The sequence below is a fragment of the Ornithodoros turicata genome, chromosome 3 (genome assembly GCF_037126465.1).
Source record: "Ornithodoros turicata isolate Travis chromosome 3, ASM3712646v1, whole genome shotgun sequence".
In the NCBI taxonomy this organism is placed as follows: Eukaryota; Metazoa; Arthropoda; class Arachnida; order Ixodida; family Argasidae; genus Ornithodoros; species Ornithodoros turicata.
Window position 1 is genome coordinate 106,203,355 of NC_088203.1, and position 27,596 is coordinate 106,230,950.

Sequence of the window (27,596 nt, forward strand, 5' to 3'; positions counted from 1 at the left end):
CAGTGACCTGTTTGGAAGTCCGTACGGTGCCATTCTCTGCTAGCGTCTCACTCTGAGGAATAAGGAATGCGCAGGAGTGGGTTCTGTAAGCTTTTGTCCAGCACTATGCAATGTCCCAGGCAGCCCTGAATCTTGGCCCAATATTGGTTGGTAATTGGAAGGATTGGTCCAATATTGGACCGGCTTTGCCAATAGCCAGCCAATAATGGCCTCAGCATGAAAATATTTGTCCAACATTGCCAATTACCAGCATATGTTGGCTACAAACGAGCAATGCTGGGCCATGACTGCTACCAACGAACCCATATTGGCTGGAAGCTGGGAAGGTCGGCACTCATCATTGGCGTTATCACGGAAGAATTGGCATAATAGGGCCATATGGGAAGTGCACTGCTAATATGGGAATCCAATATTGGGCCGGGTTGCATTTACAATATTGGCCCAATCTGGGACCAATATTGGCGTGCTGCCTGGGGTACTGTTTGCGACACGGTTGTCTGAAATCGGCACCCCGTGGCTTATCCTATATCTCAAATCTCGAGCTGTTGCAAGATCATTTATTTCGAATAAGAAACACGCGGTGCATACGGCACACCTTTAAATACAATATTGAAACAACATTTTCGACGACGAACGAGGAAATATGAGCTGCAAAACTATACTGACAGTCGATTTCAGATAACCGTGTAGTGAGCAGTGCGATATCGTATGTTCCATGAGAAAGTGATCCAGCATCTGGCATAAGACAACAACAACAACAACAATAAATGGTGACGATGAGATGGGGTGATAAGACAGGAATTTAGATAGATTATTGGATAGATGGCATATAAAGCGAGCTGAGAACTTGGTGCATCATCTCGATTTTTTTCTTCAACCCACTTATAGTCCCATTTTGTTGTTGTTCCTATCATCATCTTCATCTTCTTAACTATGTTGTCGTGAAGTGAGGATGAATTGTGAAGAAAATAAAAATACAGGATAAATTGAATGCATCACCCGACCAATTTGGCGCTGCAATGACTGCTTCTTTGAACGGTTCGTGAAACCATGAAAACCGTGTATGAAACAAGCAGGACTGTGATATCGTTTGCATTTTCGGGACGCGAGAAACGGCAAGATTACCCCTTCTACGGCAGGTAATACATTGAACTTTTTGCGACGAATATAACGGCATCTACACCACAAAGTAATAAAACCGTTCTTGGCGGTCTTTGTATCTGATGGACTTGAAAACCTGGGCCCCGACAGCGTATTGCAGGATATTTGGAACGAACAAAATACAATACAATGACACTTACTAGACACTGTAACTTTCGGTGCCCACCACGGTTGGTAAACACCTGTAAAAAAGGCAGCGGGTAAAACGTCCATTGTTGTACGTCTTCACCGTTCGCACACGAAAATGCTTCTTATTCTACTAGTCAGATGTAACCCGAAGTGTGGCACATACTTATTTTACAGTGTACTGTACTGTAAGTGTTTTTTTTTACAGTACTTCATCCATTCATGGTAACGCAGGGAATAAAATAATTCGGAAAGTAACTGTGAAGTATAACTAAGTTACATTAACTGTAACTTAACTAGTTACCATTTGCTCAGAGTAACTGTATCTGTAACTTGGTCACCTTTTTCGCGTGGTAACTGTAACTTAGTTACATTTTACGGTAACTTTCCCCACGATTGGTAAAATCAACCACGTGTCTCAGAACACGCCATAGGTAACACTATTTTGGGGTCATGGTCCTTTGATTATATTCTGTATAGCGCATTTTGTATAGCGTTCTCCTTTCTCAACATGGTGGTGTATTCTTCCGGAGTGTACTGCATCGGTTGAGTGGGAGATGCCGCTACAAATTCATTGGGAGTATCCAGCGGTACGATGACACGTTTGCAAAGCTACGTGTTAAACAGCAAAATTATTTGATAAAACCATGCAGTTACTGACGTCCGAAGACGTCATACACGGATGCACAGATACACCGTGTTGTTTGCAAACAGTTTGGCCGCCGACCATGAATACAGCCGCTTCTGTGACCACGTGTACGGTGACGTTCAGAATCATGCGTGACCACTGGGCCCACTTGCACAAAAGTTGAGGAAATTCTCAGTACCACCCTCAGTAACTTTGGTAGTGCTGGACTGTAGTGCATGCCAGTGGCACTACCGAAGCTAGTGTGTACAGTGTGTACGCTGAAGAATCTCCTGAACGTTCGTGGACTTGGCCTAGAGTACACTGCGCGAGTCAAGCGAGAACAGGAAAGAGATAGAGCAGGACACCCCTGTGTAGAAAACAAATATTCACCTTCGTCGGAATTGTCGCCAAAGGCGTCGCCTGAAATGCTCACCACAGCCGCTGTAAGACAAGCAGGAGGTTGTTGAGACACAGAAGATAGGTAAGAAGAAAGCTTTTTACCATATTCTGAACTGCAGAAGTAATCAATCTTAGTCGCTTCCGACCCGTTGATGCAGACGGGGCAAGAACTTTCAACGCCTTCGGGACACGGACCGATGTCTGCTTCGTCCTGAGACTCCGCGGTCTCCACTTCTGGCAGGGCAAGGGTTTCTTCGGGACCTTGCGGTTCTTCGAGGGAACTGTTTTCGCCGCAGACTGGAAGAGTGTATTCGCCGGACGGTAGCGGGTAGAGTTTGGTACCGTGGCCCAGCTGAAGAACACCAGAGGAACCCAGTTTGGATACTTTGTCTACCAGAAGTAGCCCGTAGGATGGAAGTTCTGCGGTAAAACAATACAGACAAACTATACCCAAGGCTGATACCTTTGCCCTTTTCAGTGTTGGCGTCTCGAAACAACTGCAGTGATGTACAAATGTGGACAGAGGGAGAGAGGACATTGGGACCTGTATGCGACTTGACAAGGAACGTGCCAACAACCGTCTGGAAAGCCTGCCAGAAAACCCAGAGAAAACCTCCAAGCCAAGCGGTAGCGTCTAAACTTTAGTCTTTGACGTAACATTGGAGCCGTGCACCGACGACCACACGCCATATCCACATTTGTGCATTGAATTGGAAAAGGTCAGACTCTGGGCATTGACGGTTAAAAACGGATCAACTTACGACTCTTGAGGTGCTGGCATCCACAATGCCTGTTCAAGAAGAATTGAATGTCGTACGTGTCCTTGACAGCTTCCTTTCCGTGACTGACATTGTAGAGCGCCTTCGCCGTATATGTCAAGCAGGTATCGGTTATAGGTTCTGGAAAACAAAGAGGGTTCCATTAGTGGAACCGGTATCGGTGATCACCTACAGATCTTTTACACGAACAAATGCGACGTGTGTCACACATATTATGAAGAAGGTACGAACCTTCGTGTTCCTTGTCTGCTGCCGGCTGCGTTGCATCCACTGATCAAAGTGAAAAGAGTGTTAAACGCTGCGCTGGTCATGATAGAGATTGCGAAAGTGATAAAAGAATCAGTGTTCGAAACATCAAAAGACGGACACAACACGCTCTGAACCACAAATGCTTATTTGGCGTTTTCCGGCGACGAATGAATCCTCGTTTTTCCTTATATGTAGCGCCGGACAAAGCTCTATGAAACTCTTCCTCTGGAGTGGGTGGAGTGAAACATGTAATGTTGAGGAAAACGAAGTGTAGAGCAATGCACCGCCTCCGGCACGAAGATTCTCGAACTCACCAGCGGTGAGAGGAACGATAAAGAGAGCGAAGTAATTCAGGAAAGGCAGCTGCAAGCGCGGCTCTCACCCGAGCAAGAAGGGCCATCAGGCAGCACTCGTAGACTGCAGGGACCACCACCGCTATCTCGTCTGCCCCAGCGACTCGGCCTTTATCCTTACCAAAACTGCAAATTCCCAAGTTCGGAGATAAACATCAAGACTGTCAGCAATTCTGGCAGCACTTCGACGCTACGATCCACAGCAACGCCGCCTTAGCTCCAGCAGCCGAGAAGTTCAAATGCCTCCTGACGAACTTAACTGACGACGCCAAGCGTGCCACCCGCGGCATCGGTCTGAGTGGCACCGATTACGAGAGCAAAGATCTGGGCGCATTGTCCTGCTCTCCGCGGAGCACCTCGACACGCTGTTGCCACTCAACCCGGTACACAGCTGCAGTGACGTTGCGCGACTTCGCCATCTTTACGATGACGTATCGCAATACGCGAATGTCTTGGAGCCCTTAGGGGTGCCTCGGTCCAGCTACGACGTCATTATATTCAGACGGTTCTCACCCCGCTGTCTTCCTACCAACCCTTTCGTGCAATATATACAGAGGACGAGCAAACTTAGACGCGTCTCGCAGTGACTCCGCATCCCATTCAGCTAGCCGGGCAAGAAGGGCCTCGATGACGGAACAGGTGTGCACTCTCCTGTCCTTTCTAAGCAGACCCCCCAAGTAACCCAAGTAGAGAGCAGAGAAAAAGCGCTTCTACACCGTCAACAGCATGTACAAAGGGAGAAGGACTGCACGGATGACTTGCAAGCTCCCTTAGCTTCGACCGCACTCCCTACGGCTGTGAACAATCAATGAGCTTCAGGGCATGGCGCACCATTGTCACAAAGAGCTTGTGCCATATGCCGTGAAAATGATCACACAACGGAGAACTGTGTCGTACGCACGTGGTCTTTCTCTGCTTTGTAGATGCGGTTGTAGCTCAACGATAACGTAAAGACTTGACAAGCTGGGCACTACCAGTACAAGCTCATGAAGCAGCAACAAGGAGCCGGATCTCCAAATCTTTGAGCAGCAGATAGTAAAGCGCGAAGACTGCTACGAAGTTTCAGGAGCCGGGGCTTCCCACGGAAGCGAATAACAAGGTTACTGTCCAGAAGAGACTCAGAACTCAGCTACGACAATTCAGTAGCGCACCGGAGGTGCTAGAGCAGTATGACACAATAACGAAGGAGTATTGCACAGAGGGCCATGCCGAGCCAGTGACAGGCCCCGATCTCCTACCTTCCGCGTCAGGCCGTCAGACTGTCACCACTAAGATCAGGACAGTATCTGATGCATCATCTCACGCTCCTGGACGGCCTTCATTGAACAATGTCCTGTCGAAGGGCCTTAACTTAAACAGTGGTCTGTTGCATCCATAGAATTCTCATAATGACTAGAAAGCAAGCCAGCGAAGAGGAGGATCTCAGCATGTGAGCCGCCATGATCGATACGGTAGGCCTAGCGTGTTACGAATGGTGGCACCTACGAGTTCCCTGTGCTGTTGTTTCATTGTGCAGCACAAGGCTTAAACCGTACGATACTTGTTCCCTAGAGAATACAAGCGCACAGGTGATGGCAGACAAAACAAACACACTTCGCACACGGCATGGCACGCGGAGCAAAGCGGAAGCGGCTTGCATTGGATTGGATACCGTTGCGCCGAACGCACTTGGTCTTTACACGTGGAAAGGCTGTGGCGGAATCCGGCTCAATCCGAAATATCGATCATGGCGCCTCCTGGACTTGGACATTGGGTACAACTCCTTGCTTTCTCCCATCACCTCTCTCCCAGCTTTTCTTCTAGCCTCTCTCCTTATGATTTCTATGGTTGCATCTACTGTTCACATTTTTCACGTTTCTCATTGCGAGCATTCGCAAGGCCATCGGTACTGGTTGGCTAGGGGCGTGCTATGTGGTCAAGTTCCGTTTTAACAGTGTAGTTTTACAGCGTTTAATGGGAACACTAAAACCGCCCTGACATCACGGCAGGAAGGGCTCCCAAAGATAGCGTTTGGCCAAGTGCTTCTGAGAGCGAACGGGAAAATTATCTCCCGTATTCGTGCTGTCTGCATCTCGTCAACTATGTTATGTAGGAGAAATCGCTTCTTTATTACTGTATAATGCGGTGTACTTGACATTAACAGGAAAATGTCACAACCGCATTAACTGCAGGAAGGCAAAGAAGGTCAATTTGCGCAACTCAGATAGCCAACGACAGCCAAGAGATAGCCTACCCAGGGAACTTCACTTGTTCCTCTCCTTCGGGATTTTCTGAGTATACCTTAGTGTTGGGTTGTTAAAATGAACCTTAGCTGTGTCTGAGAAATTTATTGTGTTGTCCTTTTGCTTACAAGAAAATAGCGTAGGTAATGGTCTTCAGCCTAAGCTTCTACCTTAACCAATTAATAGTGTAAATTAAGAAAATATACACTCTGCCATATGGGCTTGAGTGATTGAGATATTTTAAAAAAAAATACCTAGTACACTGTAAGTTTCACGATAGTTACCTTTGATGGTGACACTGACGTTCTTTCCGAAGCCTGTCTCCTCTGAAAAATAAAAAGAAGAAGAAGCAGGAATGATATGTCTTTGAGATCTGTATATCTGGGAGAGCAGTATATCTGTTCTGTGATACGACTGTTTTTGTGATCTCAGGGATCCTGACACATAAAAACGGGTCAAATAACAGAGAGAAAACAAAGAACAGCGGACCTGTAGGGTCAGCTTCACTTGTGGAACCACTGGGATCGTTACACGCAGAATACATTTTTAAACTGCTTCGGAAATTAAGTTTTGCAGTAACTGTTCAGATTGACTGGAACAGTTGGACATTACTGTTCTTCGGTGGATGCACAACACACGTGGTCGTACCGAGTTGCATGGATGAATACGCATGTTGCTATGATCCCATATAGACGGTATCCAGTTTCAGACATGACGAAGAAACCCGAGGACGACGGGACCGTACAATTTCAAGTGGATCAAAACGCAACTTTAATTATTCTGATCTGCTTTCATCTGTCGTCCGTTAAATAAACTTCTCGTCTGTGTTTCGAACATTGTTCGTGTACGGTTCTTCCTATTCTTTGTCTCGACATTTTTGTTATACATCTTTGCGAAAAGTTCGCTCGCTTTTTAAAGGGAAAGTTCCGAAGGATTCGAAAAAAATTAGGTGTACATCATACCGAACACGGACCGCTCCCTTGATACCGAATACAACATTCACATTCGTTTTGTGCGAGTAATTAATTCGTAAAAGAGGGCAATACAAAACCGAAACCAACACGCAAAGCGCGTAGCGGTTCGCCCGGAGCAAAATACTGTGACGTCACCCGGCATTGTCGTCTGCTACGAAGCTCGCATTCTTTCATTTCATGCAGTTTGACGTCGCCAATGCAGAGCCATTTATAGGAAGAGTTTGGCCATTATTTGATCTTTTGCCGCCTCATGGGAGGAGCTTATTTTCGACGTCGGAGTCGTCGTTGCGCCGCCCAAAAAGCCTGAATCCGAGCGGAATCCGCTTATCAGCCATCTAGTCCGCGCCATATTGATGCTATCCGCCAGCTAGTCGACTCCTTCGTGGCCGTGTTCAATGCAGTCTACAGGAATAATCGGCTTATGACCCACTGGCGCCAGTGATAAGTGGGGCTTTGTTGCCAAACAAAGAGTCGAAGCAAGAAGTACGCACGTGTCTTCTCTCCTTGCATTGTAAACAACGATCAGCATCAATATGGCGTCTGCGACCTGTTGACGGCTGGATGACAATAGAGAACGACGAGGGAGGTCGTTCAGCCGTGACGTCGCATGACGCGCTTTGTTAGGCTCCTCCCAATGGTCAAACTCTCTCTATAAACGGCTCTGCGCCAATGTTGCTTTCAGCGCCCTCTCGTTTCACAGAGGCGAAGCGCTCACTTCGTAATAATTCGTTCGAATAAAATCTGCGCACTTTTGGAACGCGATATTTCGTATGTATGTTTCTGACACCGCAAGGGTTGTGGTGATTTTGTTGCGGAGTCCCACTTTAAGCATTCTTTCAGTGTCCAGTTCATGGGCTGTGTGGAATACGATTTGAAAACGGAAGTACCGTGGTTTCAGCGCTGCTGGGGAAAAAAAAATCACGAAAACGATGCGAAGTCACGCGACGTTTAAAGCTCGTCCCTAGCCATCCTCCTCACTGAATTCATAGCAAAACGGTATTCTACTGTTTGCATGCATTGGTTGAAGTGTGAATGCTTACCCGTAACCTGGATTTCAGGGAAGTATGGTCGCTTCCAGATGAACTGGCCTAAAAGATATAAGTGCGACGAATACTTAGTTTTCCTTGCACCGGTTAAACTTATACATCAGTGATGAAAGGCACACGATATTTGCTGTAACTACACTCTTAAAAATGAACTTCACCGCAAAGCACGCTCCTAGCCAACCATAATCTCTAATGATACCGTTATCTGCCGTGATTTGCTGAAAACGGGAGGCGTACGCCTTTTTTGTGACAATTATGAACAACATAAGTGTCACAGAAAAGGCGTACGCCTCCCGTTTTCAACAAATCAGGGCAGATAACGATATCATTCGAGATTATGGTTGGCTAGGAGCGTGCTATGCGGTGAAGTTCATTTTTAAGAGTGTACACTCTAAAAACAGAACTTCACCGCATAGCACACTGTGCGCCAACCATTGCCAAGAATGATAGGGTTATCGCTTGTGATTCGAAGAGAGAGGGGGCGTACGCCTTTCTGTGGCAATTTGGATATATGAAATTGCCACAAAAAGGCGTACGCCCCCTCCCCTCTCTCTCTCTTCGAATCAGAAGCGATAACCCTATCATTCGTGGCAATGGTTGGCGTACAGCGTGCTATGCGGTGAAGTTCTGTTTTTTAGAGTGTACACTCTTAAAAATGAACTTCACCGCATAGCACGCTCCTAGCCAGCCATCGTCTCGAATGATATCGTTATCTGACATGATTTGTTGAAAACGGGGTGCGTACGCCTTTTCTGTGGCGATTATGACCGGTATAAGTGTCACAGAAAAGGCGTACGCCTCGCGTTTACAACAAATCATGGCAGATAACGATATCATTCGAGACGATGGCTGGCTAGGAGCGTGCTATGCGGTGAAGTTCATTTTTAAGAGTGTATGCGTGGTAGGTAACAACAACAACAACAACTTTATTTTCGGCCTTGGAGGGTGGGGAGTTTCATCGCAACAGGCGATACTCTACCCCAGTGCTTGGTGGAATGGGGGGAATAAAATAACGAGTCCCTTTACAATAACGATCGAAGTCCGATGGTGTCCAGAAATGTCAGAAGAGCTTGGAGCGCAGAGCGTTGCTGGGCTGGATTGGGCCAGGGACCAAGCAATTTCGGTAGGGAGAAAGGGCGAGAGTCCAGCTGACGAAGAGACTCGGAGAGTGTGGTTCGGGAAGGTTCGTAGTGAGGGCAATGAAGAAGAATGTGCTCCAGATCCTCAAGAGCACCACAGTGGCAGCAGGTGGGAGAACCAATTTGTCTCAAGCGGTAACGCCACTGAGCTGTAAAGGCCACATCGAGGCGCATGCGGTGGATTAATGCAGCATCCTGACGAGATGTGTTTCGTGGCATGCGGAAAGCGAGCATGGGATCAACTCTGTTCAACATAGAGGGGGGAAGAATGTCGGTTGTCCGTTGGCGGGAAGCCAGGGGTGTCACTAGACGTCGCAGAATTGAACGGCGGTCTCCTCTGAGCAGAGCCATACGGGTCCGGTTCCGAGACGAGAGTGCTGCTTCTGCGGCGCTGTCGGCCTGCTCGTTCCCCACGACACCACAATGGGCTGGAACCCACTGGAGAACTAGCCTGTGGCCTGCGGCGTAGATAGTGTGGTAAGCCATTAACACGTCTGTGACTAGGGGTGCGGATGGGCCTCGTATGCCGGAAGTTTCAATTGCTTGAAGTGCAGATTTGGAGTCTGTAAAGACTGCCCATTCCCAGGGTGGAAAATCAGCGATGTGTTGTAGAAAGAAAAGGATGGCATAGAGTTCCGCAGCTGTGGAGGAGGTTGGATGTGAAAGGCGTCTTCCGTGCACGACGCCTTCGGATGGAATGACGAAGGCTGAGGCGGACTTGTTGTTTCGGGATGCGCCATCAGTATATGCTGCCGTAAACGTAGAAAACTTCTCGTCCACCAGAGCATGGAAATGGGCTCGGAGGACTTGAGGGGGGACCTGATCTCTTCTTTGCAGAAGGTTTGGGAGGCGTACAAAAGTGGGCGGTACCGATAGAGACCAGGGGGCTTCCGGCGGTATAGTGTCCTTAGTTATGAAGCCAGTGAGAGTCTGGCGTGTCCTCTGCGCTACTCGATAGAAGTCGCTTCCAGGGCGGTATCGAATTTTCCTGAGTAGCGGGTGGCGGGGAATGTTAGCACGCAAACGGAGGTAGTGCCGAGCCGTTTCCCGTTCACGGAAAACTTCAATCGGGAGCTCACCAGCTTCAGCCAGTACTTGTCGTGTTTCAGCCATTCTTGGAACTCCGAGGCATCGACGAAGGCTGCGAGCAAACAGGAACCGAAGCGTATTTAATGAAGTTGTTGATATCCTGTGCAGAATAGGAAGGCTGTAAAGCACAGTTGCCCTCACCAATGCCGCGTGAACCGCGAGCAGGGAACGCTGATCACAGCCCCATCCTGGGCCAGAAAGATGTTGGATTGCGGGGAGCCATCGCTGCACTTTAGTTTCAAGGTGTTTAATGTGCCGAGCCCAGCGCAAGTCCGAGTCGATTACCACGCCAAGGAAGCGGTGAAAGCGTACTGGTTCTAGCTTCTTTAAACCAAGCCAAAGTGGGAAATTGGCCATAGCTTTACGCGTGAAAGGGAGCTCGACACACTTTTCGGGTGAAAGGTCCATCCCGAGGTGCGTCAGGTACGTATGGATATTGTTTAAAGCGAGCTGCAGGCGGCGCTGGAGAGCCGGGCGTGATTTTCCTACTGTCCAAAGGGCGACGTCATCTGCATACACGGAGAACGACACTTTGCGAGGAATTACTGATTGTAGGCCGGCCATCGCCACGTTAAAGAGTGTCGGGCTGAGAATGCTTCCTTGGGGGACTCCTTGGGGAACAGGATGCTGAGGGCTTTGGCCTTGGGACGGCGACAGTTCGGTCCGTAAGGAAGTCTTGGAGCCAGATGAAGAGCCGACCGGATACTCCAAACGAGCGCAAGGCATGCAGCACACAAATGTGCGAGACGGTATCATAGGCGCGCTTGATGTCGAGGAAGACCGATCGGACGATCCGTCGATGGGCTCGAGCATGTTGAACTGTAGAGACTAGGTCGAGAACTGGATCCATGGAGCTTCGGTGGCGACGAAATCCAGCCATTTCGTCGTTTTTCGAGCCACCAGTCGAGGCGATGCAAAACCATTCTCTCCATCAGTTTCCCCACACAGCTTGTCAGGCTCAACGGGCGAAAGGAGGATAGGGCATTTGGGGGCTTGCCTGGTTTCAGGATGGGAACAACCAAGGCCTCCTTCCATGTATGTGGCAGAGATCCTTGTTGCCAAGACGTATTATAGACATGAAGGAGAGCTTGGAGTGACCGCCCGTCAAGGTTTCGTAGGGCGACATAGGTGATTTTATCGGGCCCAGGGGACGAGCTGGCGTTCACAAGCTTCAACGCTGCCTTTAGCTCGATTAGTGTGAAGTCGCGGTCCATAACTTCCGGGGGACGGGGCCAGTCGTGGTGAAGTTCAGCCGTCAAACTGTGGACAAAACTGCGGTGTAGGGGCGTGGTCGAGGCAGCCGCCGGAGTCGTTAGTACCACACAGAAGTCCGTCGCAAGCGTGGTTTCGTCTGCACGCTGAACGATAGCCAAGGCCGCGAGAGGATTCTTTTGAGGGGGCGCCTCCTTCAGAGATCGGATTGTCCGCCAGATCTTCGTGGCCGGATCGAACGGTGAAAGGTGGTGGCAAAACTTACGCCAACGCTTCCTGTCCTCGTTTTTAAGTTCTCGTGTTACTTTAGCTTTCATCCGGCGGTATTCCACAATGTCCGTAAGTTGCCCTGTCCGACGAGCCGTTCTTTCTGCTCGGCGACGTAATGCTCTAAGGTGATTAAGAGCGGGGGAATGGCCGATATGGCCTGTTACCCTTTTAGACATGACCACCGCGTCCTGAATACCGCGGGTAATTGCTTGAGAGAGAGCCTCTGGGGACATACCGGTGTGCACAGATGTTCTGAGGCCCGCACGAAAACGTCCCCAGTTTGTGAAAGAAATCAGTCCAGCAGTGGCTGAGAGGGGCAGTCTGTCGTGCGAAATATATAGAGGAAAATGATCGCTACCTCTAGTGTCGACGTCCGTAGCGCACGACAAGTGGCGAGTCATGTCGGTTGAGGACCACGAGAGGTCCAATACATCAAGTGACATTGGGGATCGCATGTAAGTGGGCTCGCGGTTGTTCAGCAGGCACATGTTATTATTCTCCATTGCCTCTAACAACCTCCTTCCCCTACTGTCCGTCCTTCGGCTTCCCCAGGCCGAGTGATGTGCATTGAAGTCCCCTAGCACAAGCGCCGGGGCTTCCAGAGAACCAAGTAAGCGTTCGAGGTCACTCTACGGGACCTGTACCGCGGGACGGATATAGATACTGACGACCGTTAACAGCATGGGGCCAAGGCGGATCCTGCATGTGACGTAATCATAAGAGCGATGACAAACTGAGCCGATGGGTGCAGCAACGAGGTCATTGCGAACGTATAGCGCTGCTCTACTCTCAGGGGAATGATGAAAGCGATAGATTGTGTATCCACTAACACGATGTGTACAATCCATGCCGTGTTCGCATATAGCTATGAAAGGGAACTTGTACTGTTGGAGATGTAATTTAAAATCTGGGAGCTTGTTACGCAGGCTTCGAGGATTCCACTGCATGGCCAGGGCTTTTTTATACAATTCCGTCATGCTGATGCGAAGATAATGCCTCCAGTGCCAGAAGCGCTTGAACCTCGGGCAGTTGCGACGCACCAGGAAAAGCAGAGACAATGGCCTTAAGGGCAGCAAGTACCGCTGAGAAGAGTCCCAGAGGAGGCATATATTGGGGGGCTGATGAGGGTGCTGGTTCCGTCACACTGGCGTAAGTGTTTGTAATCTGTCTTGATGGACGAGGAGGCGGTGCGCTTGTGATAGGCGTAGCCGCGACTGTGTTCAGCGACCCTCGTTTACCTGGTGCAGATCGAGGGGGTAGTGCAGGAAATTCTTGTGCATTTGTACGAGACGGGAGTGTGGCACTAGCATCCCTAGGAGCGTCAGACGGAAGTCGTAGGGTTCGGTCTTGGTGCCTCTTGGTGGCGGCGGTCTTGACAGGACATAAAGAAAATGATGCGGGATGGCTGGATTTGCAGTTAGCACACTTTGGCTCTCTTTTATTGTTGCAGTCTGATCTCCGGTGAGGTCCGGCGCAGATGCCACACCGTGTAGAACCTCGGCAATTTCGTGCAATATGGCCAAATCGTTGGCAGTTATAACACTGTATGGGGCCTTCTATGTACTCTTGGACTGTGAAGGTCTGAAACCCAAGGGCAATTCGGGGAGGAAGACGGATTGTAGGTTCAAAAGTCAGGATAACGCTCCGTAACGGGGTGAACACATCACTGCCATCTTCTGCTAGGGAATGCCGAACCTGTCGCCGTGCTGATAAAACCCCTGCGTCTTTAAGATAGAGCACGAGGTCGTCGTTCGAATACTCTCTTGGAACATCATATATCTTGCCCATATTTCTGGCGTACGATTGGGGTATGGATGGTATCACAGGAATGCCAGCTAAGCACTTAGCAGACAAAAGGTTGCGGGCGGCTGCTTCGGACCGTACGGAGACGAAGAGAGAACCATCTCGGTGGAAACGGTGGTGCATAACCTGTTGTTGGGTTAGCGTGGTAGGTAAGTTGTAAGTGAAATTATGGAATTTGTTCTACGTTCTTCTCAACCATGAGAAATAAAATAGCGTGGTCTTTGTAAAAACTACAGATAAATGATGACGATGATTATGAGGTGCTTCACCCCTGGGGTGCAACGTTCATAATTGTCACAAAAAGGGCGTACGCCTCCCGTTTTCAACAAATCAGGTCAGATAACGATATCATTCGAGATTACGGTTGGCTAGGAGCGTGCTATGAGGTGAAGTTCATTTTTAAGAGTACAATTATTATTATTAGTTTCATTGAAAACAGGACAGATGAAATCAAGAGGCATATTGAAGGGGTTTTTATTGATGCGAGAAAATTTTCAATTTCTTTACAAAAGCAATAAAAAGCATCAACAGCAAAAGCACGAGGGCACGTACGCAGCATTGAATTTGCCCACAAGATCGAGCAACCCCGAGAGCGGACGTAAATTTAAATATGGCAGTCGTGTTTTTAAGCTCGTTGAGGCTTGTGCTGTGTTCGTCTGTTCGTGTCTCAGAACAATTACTTTCTATCATGTTTAGTGCAGGTCGTTCGTCCTCACCCGCAATACGTGAACATGTCTCAATGTGCATTTCAAAAGAGACGCAACACGTGCACTTGAACTATCGACCTCAGCTATGGTTAGCCGACGCTTCAAGCTATACACTCTTAGAAATGAACTTCACCACACAGCACGTTCCTACACTGTTAAAACAGAACTTCACCATATAGCACGCTCCTAACCAACCATCATACCGAATGATATCATTCTGTGCCATGATTTGTTCAAAACAGGCGGGAGGCGCCTATCTGGGACAGATTATCTTGTCCCAGATAGGCGCCTCCCCCCTGTTTTGAACAAATCATGACACAGAATAATATCATTCAGTGTGATGGTTGGTTAGGAGCGTGCTATATGGTGAAGTTCTGTTTTAACAGTGTAGCCAACCATCTTCCCGAATGACAACGTTCTCGCCCTAGATTTGTTGAAAACGGGAGGCGGAGCCTATTTTGTGCCATTATGCACGGCACAGAATAGGCTCCGCCTCCCGTTTTCAACAAATCAGGGGCGAGAACGTTGTCATTCTGGATGATGGTTGGCTAGAAATGTGCTATGTGGTGAAGTTCATTTCTATGAGTATAGGTGCGCCGCGATAATACCGGGAGGCTCCGCGGGCAGAATGTTCCACGACTCCCCCGAGGTATGTCATTAGAATAAAATTATTTATGTCTTTCTTACCTCTCTTGTTCTTAGCCATCTTGTCATAGTCAAGGCCCAGAGCCACGACGGCAGCTGTAGAAAAAAAGCCAAATATACCGCTTCTTACGAAAGGAAAGTTTACGAACTTATCCAATACTTCGTGCGGTCACAAAGAAGCTTCACCCCGAAGAGGTTTAAGCGAAATATTGCGTACCATGTTCGGAAGCACAATAGTCCTTCGTAAGTTGTTCCTGACTCGGAAGCTTGCAGTCAGGACATGTTTCATCGAAGGCGTCAGGACAACCGGCAGGTCCGCTGTAGGCGGCGTCGGCATATGCCCTGTGTGGAGCCATTTTCCCAGCACAGTGGCTTACGGCGCTCTTAATCATCTTAAGGTTCTCCGGAGTGTGATCCAGAAGGATGACCCGCTCGTCAAGTTGAAGCTGTCCGTAGTAGCCACCATGAGTGCGCCAACAGTATCGGCTACTCAGGACCAGGACGCGCTTAAAACCTGGATTAAGCAAACACATCATTATCTCAGTGACAGAGAAGCCGTAACTGTTTGACTGCTCGGAGTGTACCAGGTTATAATAACCCAACTATTTCGGCCTTAGTGCGCCATCGTCCGCAGTGTCGAGGTGCGCGTACTGTAACATAATGACTTACTAACGGAAGTCGCTCCACATGTGCAGTGCTTGTTTATCGAGAAACGGATCTTGTCCAGGACGTCCCGGCTTCGTCCACGAAGCACGTCTCCTACGCACATTTCCGAGCACAGCCCACCGTAGCCTGCAACGGCAAGAGAGCATTGCTCGAAATATTTTATCGAAATCAGTTATCGAATTAGGGCTGCTTACTCTTTCCTTGTTGTGGTGGGTAGCTCACCTCGCCCTCCATGACTGAAGTAACAATGTTGGCCCGAGTAAGTACACAAGTGCGGAACATGTACTAAGCGAACAACTTGAAAAGTCCCGTCTAAAATAGGCCCAGACTTACTGAGGTCGTAGTGGCAAATGTTCTTGGGAAGTTCCTGTGGGACATTGCTCGGACAGACAGGACATGTCTTGGGTGCCGGAGGGCACGTCGGCTTATATGAATCCGCCGAAGTTGAAGCGTACGGATGTGCTTCTCCGTGGTCGTATGAACGGCCAGGGGTGTATGCAACCACTCCCGAGGCCAGATAACTTGCAGGGGCTCCTGGAGACCCTCCATAGGCAGCACCGGCAGCATGACCCAAAGGAGCGTAAGTCGGTGCGCTGTAGCTTGGCGCTGGGCCAGGATGCATAGGTGCGTACGTTGGTGAGGAATACGTTGGGGTGGCGTATGTCGGTACTAGGTATGATGGTGCGGCTGGTACCGGATAAGAAGGTGAAGCTGGTGCAGTATATGAGGGAGCGGCTGGAGGAGGGTACGAAGGTGCAGGTGGTGCAGAGTACCCCACTGGTGCGCTATACGTACTGTACGGAAGCTGGTGGTAGCTGGGAGCTCCGTGCGTTGTATATGTGCTCATGCTGGGCGCTGCATACGTGGTATAGGAAAGGGATTCATACGTTGCGTGTGTAGGTGTTGCGTAGCTTGGTGCTCCGTACGTGGTGTAAGGTGGTTGTGCATATTTAGGTGCGGCGTATGTGGTATACGCGGCATGCTGATAGCTAGGGGCAGCAGTGGTGTATGCAGGTGCTGCATAAGTTGGAGCTCCGTAGGTGGTATACTGTGGAGCATTGTATCCCGCAGCTGAACCGTATGTTGTGTAATCTTCACCAGCATCGGGGTACGAGTTCGGCTGAGGAACAGAATAGGACACAGTCGTATACACGGCTTGTACTACAGTCTGTGATATTTCAACGGGAGGGGCTTCGTATTCTTGAGGACGCTTTTGCGTTGGGGCAGCGGAATAGCTGGGTTCATAAGGTGCGTTGTAACTTGGGGCACCAGTAGCGCTTCCATATACAAGACCGTGCGGATGAGCAGGCGCAGCCGGTGCTCCACCGTATGTAGGTGCAGGGACGCCGTACACCGGTGCTGGAGCTGCAGAAGCTTCCCCTCCAGCGTAATGACCGCCATAATTTGGAGCAGGACCAGCAGGAGCAGACGGTCCACCATACGCTGGTACAGGGAAAGCCAACGCCACTCCACCACCGTAAGGGGTACCATAAGCAGGGGCAGGGGCGTTGTGTGGACCACCATATGCTGACGTAGGTGCAGCCGAAACCATACCACCACCGTAGGATGCACCATAAGCTGGGGAAGGGGCGCTGTGTGGACCCCCATATGCTGACGCGGGTGCAGCCTGAGCCATTCCACCATTGTGGGATGCACCATAAGCTGGAGCAGGGGCGGGGTATGGTACACCGTGCACTGGTACGGAGCCAGTCGAAGCCGCCCCACTGATGTAGGATGTGCCATAAGGTGAAACAGGAGCGCCGTATTGCCCACCATATGCTGGTGCAGGAGCAGCCGAAGCCACAGCACCACCGTAGGACACTCCATACGTTGCAGCAGGGCCGGCGTATGATCCGCCGTATGATGGAGGTAGGGTAGCAGAAGCCTCTTCACCACCATAGTATGTCCCATAAGCTGGGGCAGGGGCGCCGTAAGGTCCACCGTATGCTACCGCGGGGGCAGCCGAAGCCATTCCCCCGCCGTATGATGCACCATAAGCTGGGGCAGGGGCGCCGTAAGGTCCACCGTATGCTACCGCGGGGGCAGCCGAAGCCATTCCCCCGCCGTAGGATGCACCATAAGCTGGGGCAGGGGCGCCGTACGGTCCACCGTATGCTGTACCGGGGGCAACTGAAGCCATTCCACCACCGTAGGGTACAGCATAAGCTGGAGCAGTGGCGCCGTATGGCTCACTGTATGCTGGTGCGGGAGCAGCCGAAGCCATTCCAGCACCATAGGATGCACCATAAGCTAGGGCAGGGGCGGCGTATGGTCCAACGTAGCTGGGTGAGGGAGCAGCCGAAGCCATTCCACTATTGTATGATGCACCATAAGCTGGAGCTGGGGTGCCGTAATGTCCACTATATGGTGGTGCGGGTGCAGCAGAAGCCTCTCCGCCACCGTAGGATGCATCATAATCTGGAGCAGGGGCGCCGTATGGTTCACCGTATGCTGGTACGGGGGCTGCCGAAGCAGTTCCACCGCCGTATGACGCACCATAAGCTGGTGCAGGTGCGTTGTATGGTCCACCGTATACTGGGGCGGGGGCAGCCGAAGCCATTCCACCACCGTAGGAGCCACCGTAAGCTGGGGCAGGTGCACTGTGTTGCCCACCATATGCTAGTGCGGGAGCAGCAGGAGCCTCATCACTACTGTAAGACGCACCATAAGCTGGAGCAGGGGCGCCGTACTGTCCAACGTATCCTTGTGCGTGCCCGGCCGATGCTTGTAGACTACCGTATGTTGCACCATAAGCTGGAGCGGGAGCGCCATATGGTCCACCGTATGCTGGTGCGGGGGCAGGCGGAACCATTCCACCCCCATAGGACGCCCCATAAGCTGGACCAGGGGCACTGTGTGGATCACCATATGGTGACGGCGGTGCAGCCTGAGCCATTCCTCCACTGTAGGACGCACCAGAAGCTGGGGCAGGGGCGGCGTATGGAACACCGTACGCTGATACGGGGCCAGTCGACGCCGCTCCATTACCGTAGGATGCGCCATAAGCTGGAGCAGGAGCGCCGTACTGTCCACCATGTGCTGGTGCAGGAGCAGCTGAAGCCATTCCACCACCATAGGGTATTGCTGCACCTGCACTGTAAGGCGCACCGTACGCAGGTGCGGGAGCGGCTATGTAGGAGTTGCCATAAGCTGGAGCACCATAAGGCCCTCCGTACGCTGGTGCGGCACCGTATGGAGCGCCGTGCGCCTCAGCAGTTGCCACAACTCCATACGAAGGTGCAGGAGCATTATATGAGCCGCTATATGCTGCAGGTACCGCGGCAGGTGGACCTCCTGGTGCCATCATGCCAGTGCCATATGATGGTGCAGGGTACGAAGGATCGTAAACTGGAGCGGCATAAGCAGGTAGACTGTAAGGAGGAGCAGCAACAGGATTGTAAGGCACACCACCGTACGTTGGAGCGGCACTGAGTGGTGCACCATATGCGGGAGCGCTGTACGGCATTGGATAAACACCTCCATATCCACTTACTCCACCAGAGCTCCCGCCGTAGCTTCCTTCTTGTGTCTGACCTTCGTAACTCGGAGCATGTCCAAACATTCCAAGAGTCTGTGGCGCAGCAGCGTACTTAGAACCAGTGTACTGGGGGTATGCTTGAGCAGGAGCTGCATTTCCAGGGTCAGGTGCATAGGGCGAGCTGTAAGCCGGTGCCGCATATGGCTGTGGGGCATACAACGTGGGATATGGTGCTGGAACGTACGCGTAACTTGAGCCACTGTAAGATGAATCGTCGTAGGATCCACCGTTGTATGGATACGATAGACCATATCCACCAGACGAGTCATAACTGCCAGAGGAATACGACGGAGGAGCATATGACGACACATCATATGTGCCGGCTAGCGCGGCTTCGTGTGTTACTGGAGCGAAAGATACGGCGTAAGACAAAGCAGGCAGACTTTTTGGTGTTTGAGCATTGCCGGACGAACCGCTATATGATACAGCGTTGTTGTATGCTGTGGTATACGCACGTGATGTAACTACACTTGCACCGTACGTGCTCTCGAATGGGGCTTCGTATGAGTTTCCGGATGCAGAATACTTATCATGTGGTTGACTTGTGTAAGCAGCATAACCTTCAGTGTCTCTCTGGTAGTTGTGCTCTACAGCCTGGCTTGCTTTCGAACTTGCTGCGCCTTCTAGGGACGGTGACCGATAGTAAGATGCACTTGCTTGGACGTTGTAGCTTGCAGGAGCAGTGGACGAGGCCCAATGTGATACGGGAGCCAGGGGAGCAGAGTACATTAAAGGAGGACCATACAACCCTCCATAAGCCGGATTTGCCGTTGCTCCGTATGATCCACTGTAGGTAGCGGTTACTGCAGAGGAGGCCAATGCATTGCCACCGCCATAAGGTGGGGCTGCAGCAGTGGAGGCAAACGCATCGCTGCCGTATGAACCTCCGTACGCTGGCGTTGAAGGTGCACCATATGGTCCTCCGTAAGCAAGCGTTGCACCGGTACCATACGGTGCTCCGTATACTGGGGCTGCGGACGTGGCGTAGGGCACACCATAGGTTGAAGAAGCAGTATCTAACACATCACCGGCATATGAACCTCTATAGGTCGGTGCCAGTACTGCAGGTGCACCGTAAGTACCTGTACTGGCGGGCGCTGGAGCAGGACTATACGATGCTTCATACGCTGTGTCTGGGACTGCAGATGCGGCGTAGTTTCCACCGTGAACTGGAGCAGCGGATCCAACATAGGCTGGTGCTGCAGGTAGACTGTAAGACCCTGCGTAGGGGGGCGCGGGTGCAGCACCATACGATGCTCCGTATGCTGTTGCTGCGACTGCAGATGTGGCGTGGGGTCCACCGTAGGCTGGAACAGCCAATGCACCACCGCCGTATGATGCTCCGTAGACTGGTACCGGGGCTGCAGGTGCACCATATGACCCTACGTACGCAGGCACTGGATGAGCACCATACGAAGCTCCGTATACTGGCGCTGGGGCTGCAGATGCGCTATATGATCCACCGTAGGCAGGCGCTGGAGCAGCACTATACGACGCTCCGTATGCTGGCGCTGGGGCCACAGATGCGCCGTAGGATCCACCGTAGGCTGGGGCAGCAGAAGTCAATGCGTCACCGCCGTATGGTCCTCCATAAGCTGGGACTGGGGCTGCAGGTGCATCATATGACCCTCCGTAAGCAGGCATTGGACCAGGACTATGCGATACTCCGTATTCTGGCGCTGGAGCTGCAGGAGCACTGTACGACCCACCGTAGGTTGGAGCAGCAGAAGCTACAGACTCACTTCCGTAAGATCCTCCATATACTGGCGCTGGGACTGAAGGTGCACCATATGATCCCCCGTAAGCAGGTACTGGACCAGCACTATACGAAGCTCCGTATGCTGGCGCTGGGGCAGCAGGTGCGCCGTAGGATGGAGCAGGAGTAACCAATGCATCCCCAATGTATGATCCTCCATAAGCCGGTGCCGGGGCTGCAGGTGCACCATAGGACCCACCTTCATACGATGCTCCGTATGCTGGCGCTGGGGCAGCAGACGTGCCGTACGAACCACCGTAGCCGGGAGCAGCAGAAGTTAGAGCCTCACTGCCGTATGATCCTACATAGACTGGTGCCGGCGGTGCAGGTGCACCATATGAGCCCCCGTAAGCAGGCACTGGACCAGCGCTATATGAAGCTCCGTACGCTGGCGCCGCAGGTCCGCCGTATGCTGGAGCAGGAGAACCCAATGCATCACCACTGTATGATCCTCCGTAAGCTGGTGCCGGGGCTGCAGGTGCACCATAGGACCCAGCTTCATACGGTGCTCCGTATGCTGGCGCTGGGGCAGCAGATGCACCGTACGAACCACCGTGGACGGGTTCAGCAGAAGCTAGACCCTCACTGCTGTATGATCCTGCATAGACTGGTGCCGGCGCTGCAGGTGCACCATATGAGACCCCGTAAGCATGCACTGGACCAGCGCTATATGAAGTTCCGTATGCTGGCGCTGGGGCCACAGGTGCGCCGTATGGTCCACCCTGTGCTGGAGCAGCAGAAGCCAGCGCATCAGCGCCGTATGATCCTCCATAAGCTGGTGCCGGGGCTGCAGGTGCACCATAGGACCCAGCTTCATACGGTGCTCCGTATGCTGCCGCTGGGGCAGCAGATGCACCGTACGAACCACCGTAGACGGGAGCAGCAGAAGTTAGACCCTCACTGCTGTGTGATCCTGCATAGACTGGTGCCGGCGCTGCAGGTGCACCATATGGGACCCCGTAAGCAGGCACTGGTCCAGCACTATATGAAGCTCCGTATGCTGGCGCTGGGGCCGCAGGCGCGCCGTATGGTCCAGCGTGTGCTGGAGCAGCAGAAGCCAGCGCATCAGCACCGTATGATCCTCCATAAGCTGGTGCCGGGGCTGCAGGTGCACCATAGGTCCCAGCTTCATACGGTGCTCCATATGCTGGCGCTGGGGCCGCAGGTGCGCCGTACGGTCCACCGTATGCTGGAGCAGCAGAAGCCATCGTATCAGCGCCGTATGATCCTCCGTAGGCTGACGCTGGGGCTGAAGGTGCACCATAGGATCCGGCTTCATATGCTGGCGCTGGGGCAGCAGAGGCGCCGTACGAACCACCGTAGGCGGAAGCAGCAGTAGCTACAGCCTCACTGCCGTATGATCCTGCATAGACTGGTGCCGGCGCTGCAGGTGCACCATATGAGACCCCGTGAGCAGGCACTGGACCAGCACCATATGAAGCTCCGTATGCTTGCGCTGGGACCGCAGGTGCGCCGTACGGTCCACCGTATGCTGGAGCAGCGGAAGCCATCGCATCAGCGCCGTATGATCCTCCATAGGCTGGCGCTGGGGCTGCAACATAAGCAGGAGCCATTCCCGAACTGTACGATCCCGCGTTGGCAACTGCAGCTGAGGCTGCAGTTGCACCATAAGGCGCACCGTAAGATGGAGCAACACCATAGGCAGGGGCTGGAGCTGGAAGGGGTCCATAAGCAGGGGCTGGAGGAGCGCCATACGGCCTACTATAAGCGGGGGCAGAGGCAGCTCCGTATGATCCTCCGTATGCGGGAACTGGAGCAGAGCCGTGCGACCCCCCGTAAACCGGTGCAGGTGCTACACCGTATCCAGTAGGTCCATAAGACACTGCATGCACTGGCGATGGTGCGTAGTTCGGCAAACCGTACGACATAGCAGCTCCATATTTCATCTGCACATTACCCGCGACCGGGGAAAACGTTGCAGCCTGTAGGTCACCGTATGGTCCTGGTGCAGGTGCGTATGGCTGTGGTACGTACGTACCAGGCGAATCGTAGGAACTATCCAATTGCCCCGTAGGTTGATAAGTTGGCATGTAATATATTTGAGAAGGTGTACCCTCGTCACCTGTATACGTTGCTTCGTAGTAAGCTGTCTCGTAGTCGTGAGAACCAGCGGTATAAGGTGGTGCAACCGCATGAGCCGTAGGCGCATATGCTTGAACATGCGTGGGGGGTGCATGGGAGAAGCTCGCAGGCGCGCCATAGCTCTGCGTCAATCCGTAACTCGTTCCGGAGGCTGGAACATGACCCGCACTGTAGCTGTGTCCTCCGTAACCCATAGCACCGCCGTATTTATGCCCAGGTTGCCTCGCCTGAGAACCATAACCATTGTCCGATCGCTTGTCAGCAACATCGTAAGATTCTTCATAATGCTGACAGGCCGCGAGGGCGTCGCGTAGTTGGTGTGCACTTTTGTAGCTGTGGGCAAGAATGTGCACGTCGTTTGACAGTGTCAGTTGGTTTAGTTCTGGGGAGCCTGTGAAGGCTGTCTTCGGTGCGAAGATGTAGTACTGTCTCGATGCTGCACAAAAAGAAACGTGTGGTAATCGTTTTAATACCTCTCCACTTGTCAAAATGAATCATTCGAACACGGGAAGCAGGCTTGAACGAAAAAAAAAAAATTCAACCAGAGAGAGCAAGGGTAAGTAGGACACGTTTGTGAGAAACTTTTGTTGAAGTAGGACACGTTTGTGAGAGACTTGGAAAAGCGTCCTTTCATTCATCAGGGTGTATTCACTCCAGATCTATCTTTCAACCACGAAAAAATGTTTGCAAGCTTTAATCATGTCCGTAGCATCAGACCGATAAAAAAACTTTAAAACGAAGAAGACCAGCTCCCGTGGCATAGTGATTAGGATGATCGCTTTCCACGCAGAGACTGAGAGGTGACACGGGTTCGAATCCTGTCACCGGCTGTGCCATCTGAGCTTTTCCCTGGGTTTTCCAAAGACTTTCCAGACGAATGTCAGCACGGTTCCCCCTGAAGCCGGCCCAGGACGCATACTAACCCCCCTGTCCCCTGCTCCTTCCTGCTGTCATCTGTCCACGTCTGTACGTTGCTCATAGCCACAGTTGCTTCGCGGCGCTAACACGGAGTAAGAGAATGCTTTGATATACATACAGTACAGAGGTCAAAGATCGTAAGAAGAGAGACCAGTAGCACGGCTGTGAGTAATGGGGTAAATGAATTGCGTGCAGGTGGTGCCTGAGTTGCGAACCCACCGCTAGAGCTACAGCGTATTTGGGTAAAGTGAGAGCAACGATTGGCATTCCTGGTAGTATCTAGTCCAATAGAAGTCTATTTCCACTATGGACTTCGACCGTCCCTCCGGCTGTCGCCGTGTATGGTGGGCTAGAAAGAAAGCTAGTACACTATAGCCACCAGGTGTGCGCCCTTTACCGTGGAGTTTGAACTGTGTGAGCGTTTTACTGTGCAACATGAGAATTTGTTGAAGCGTCATTTATGAAGTTCTTGTTCCGGACGTTCTAGTTCCGTATTTTGCACTTTTTATCTTATTTCCATTCCTGTGGTTATGATAGTGTGATATATTCTAAACTTCAGAGCTCTCTGTAGAAACCTTTCAGTAAGACCTCCAGATAGGAGACCTGACGGGTGTGCTCTACATTTACAGTGAACCCTGGTTTATCGCAAAATGTCCAGATACGAGTCATGAATCGTCAACAAAGGAATCAGTTCGTCGTCATTTGCGCAAAATTCCACTCCTGTGAACTCCTACTGACGACGCTACAAGTCATCCTCTGTGCAAACAGTGGAAGCGACAAAGTTAATACATTTCATACATGGAACGATTAATTTAAAGGCGCACTAAAATGCAAAGACAACTTCCTCTCGAATGAAAGTCTGTGTTTCGATTAGTATAATGTGTGATGAAAACATGTCAGCGATTATCTAATCGCGCGCCCGATTACACGGTGATCTGCGCACTGTTGATAGCAGTGACTGAGGGTACGATTTCCAGTTTATGTCGGTGGCACGTTTCGGGAAAAGGGGCGGTGTCTTATTGGTTAAAAACGATGCCACGTTAGGCAGGAGGGCTCTTTTCCTCGGGACGTCGCCAGGAGCGGACCGCCTTGGTCTGACACGAAAAACGGTTTATTCTTGTACCTGGCATTCTCTTGGTATGTTATTAAATTACTGTTAGTATGATCAGAGCTTGGTTTGCTTCCCCAGCAGACTGATTCCCGTAAATGGCGCCCAACGTTGGGACTTGGCTCCTGCTCGTCGGACTGCGTACTTCCTCCGGTAGGCTTGTGGGAGAATCTGCCTCGGGTCTGGGATTGTCGTCGGTATGGCTGGAGACTAGCATCTGCTTCTTTTTATAGAAGGGTAGCAAATTTCCCCAGTTTTGCTTTTCCTTGTTTCGTCTTGTGTTTTCCGTTGCCATCCTTCCGTACCAGGCGGACTACGTACCATTAGATGATTGCGGTATCCTGAGTTATACCTACAGTCCGGTGGTCTAGGAAAAGCAATGTCCTGTCATCCGGGCCCTTGCAGCGTAAACGTGGCAGGATTACTTGCTAAAGGTACAGAGCCCTCTAGACGTCGGGTCGGCATCCCGACCCGAGATACAAACGGAGCGTACCGAAGTTGATGTGGATCGTATCCCAATGGCGCTTCGATATAGTTACTTACCTATTCGATAGAACTCCCTACGTTCCCATTCCGCTCCCGAGCTTACCTCTAACTTTCCGGGCTCGTTTCTTGCAGTAGCTGAGCATACCACGAAAGGAACCGCGTCTGCAGTGTTCAGCGGGATTTACTCCGGTTGATTGCCCACTTATCGCGAGACTGGATCACTTGCCACTACCTTTGTTACGACACGAACTTGTCCCTCCGGATTTGTCCTTCTCGATTGCATCGCGTTCCGCGAAAGTCGAGCAACAGGCACGATTCATCTCTGACTCGACGTGTCAGACAGAGGTCGGGCCGTTTTCACCCCGTGCCCTGTATGATGCCATTACTATATGTTGCCTAGACCTACTTTCCGCTGGCTGTGCGCGTAATGAGCACTATCAGTCACTATTTCCTAGTGCTTGCGTTTTTCCTTAGCTGCTCGTGCAGTTTGTCTTCATGGTAGCTAAGTGATCAGAGAGTCCACCCCATAATTTTCTCATTTTCTTTGCTTTTGTTCCCCAGTCATTTGGTCATGCCTCAGCAACTCCGAAAGCGATCGGCGAGTAGCTGCGCAGGATGGACATTGGAGAGCGTTCGCAGGGCCCGAACAGCGCCATCCAGAAACCAGGGCTCAGCTGACCCTGAAAGAGCCCAGAACGCCAGGGCTGCGGCGACTTAGACCATCGTGGAATCTGGTCGTCCGGTATCTTGGGCATCGTGTTCGAAGTGGTCCTCGCAACCCCGCCCGCTCAGAGATGATGCACCACAGGTTTCGCCGCCATGTCAGGGACTCTTTCTTCAAGATCGCCATCCCGCAGACCTTGTCATACCCAATACAGAGGATGAGCATCGCCTTTTGTGCCCAGTTTGTCTGGTTCTCGAGTTTCACCGAGAAGCTCATCGTCGCGGTTCCCTGCATCGCGCCAAAGCAGAGACCCACCGAGAGCGCCATCGCCGCTCCCCTCCAAAGAGGAAGGCCGGAACTTCCCCGAGGAAGTGGGAAATCTGCTCATTGACATCCACCCGGAAGAGCTCTGAACTTTGCCATGGCTTGTGAATTGGGCTGCCGACAGCCCGTGCCTGGTGCACCTATAGAACTTTTTCCGCGGAATCCTTCTTGCTTATTTAAGTTTCTTAGACGCGTGCTGCGTCTGTACCTTGTGTTTTGAAGCATTTCTTGTCTAAAATAGCTATTAACAAGCTTTCCCCGGTTACTACTTGAAGTCTACATTGTTTTTTGGGCGGGGGAATGTGGGGAAAACATGTGAACGATTATCTAATCGCACGACACGATGACCTGTCCACTGTTGATAGCAGTGACTGAGGGTACGGTTTCCAGGTATATCTGGGGCACGTGTTGGCAATGGGGGCAGTGTCTTACTGCTTAAAAACGATGCCGCGTTATGCAGAAGGGCTTTTCCCTCGACGTCGCCAGGAGCGGACTGCCGTAGTCTGGCACGGAAAAACTGTTTCTTCTTGTACCCGGCATTCTGTTGGTATGTTATTAAATGACTGTTAGTATGATCAGAGTTTGGTTAACTTCGCCAGCAGACAGATTCCCATAAATGCAAGCAAAATTAGTTCACACAGCGCTACCGCTCAGAAGAAAAACTCAATGAAAACAGGGCCGTCTTTGACAGCAGCGAATGAATCCTCAGGAGGCAAAGGTTGGCGACATCCAATGAGACAGCAGGAGAAAGGCGCGTATACCTATCGTGACCGTGTGGACTTGGAACGGGTCCGATCGCAGTGTTCCGTATATGCGCGGCATGATGAGCACTGCTGCATTTTCAATACCGATTCACTGAACTGTAGCCCACAACAGTTCTCGTGAATGTTCCACTGACATTTATCTTCACGTCCTTCAGAGAGTGACTCCAGTCCGCTTCGCAACGCGCACTGGGTTTTTCACTGGAACCGCTCCATGATGTGGCATGCGCAGCTTAGACTAAAAACACCGATACACGAGCTCAAACAACGTTCACTACTTAGCGCCGAAGCAAGAAAGAGCCCGGTATAATTTCGATTGTAGCTCCGTAACGGAATCAAAGTTTTGAATTATGATAACATGTACATAGCGTGGAACATAATTTGAAGTGAACTCGTTTTTGCATTTAAGTGCCCCTTTAATGTTACAACTTAGTAACATCTCCAACCTTAGTTTCTACGCGGGTGACATC

General features: G+C 51.2%; 1 protein-coding gene and 1 long non-coding RNA gene across 2 annotated transcripts in view; one reads left to right on the forward strand and one right to left on the reverse strand.

Annotated features, from left to right (window-relative positions):
• LOC135389113 (mucin-19-like) overlaps positions 1-27,596 on the reverse strand; it is a 45,490-nt gene that overhangs the window by 2,700 nt on the left and 15,194 nt on the right. The window contains exons 17-28 of the mRNA XM_064619115.1: positions 15,802-23,301; positions 15,663-15,704; positions 15,472-15,594; positions 15,020-15,316; positions 14,845-14,898; positions 7,932-7,979; positions 6,202-6,243; positions 3,325-3,363; positions 3,076-3,213; positions 2,417-2,734; positions 2,306-2,356; positions 1,302-1,343 (exon numbers count right to left, since the gene is read on the reverse strand). Coding sequence (XP_064475185.1) covers positions 1,302-1,343; positions 2,306-2,356; positions 2,417-2,734; positions 3,076-3,213; positions 3,325-3,363; positions 6,202-6,243; positions 7,932-7,979; positions 14,845-14,898; positions 15,020-15,316; positions 15,472-15,594; positions 15,663-15,704; positions 15,802-23,301 — 8,694 coding nt within the window. The remainder of the gene's footprint in view (positions 1-1,301; positions 1,344-2,305; positions 2,357-2,416; positions 2,735-3,075; positions 3,214-3,324; positions 3,364-6,201; positions 6,244-7,931; positions 7,980-14,844; positions 14,899-15,019; positions 15,317-15,471; positions 15,595-15,662; positions 15,705-15,801; positions 23,302-27,596) is intronic.
• Positions 24,856-26,940, forward strand: LOC135387625 (uncharacterized). The gene is made up of 2 exons (XR_010421243.1): positions 24,856-25,128; positions 25,939-26,940. It is a non-coding gene; the product is annotated as an uncharacterized LOC135387625 (long non-coding RNA).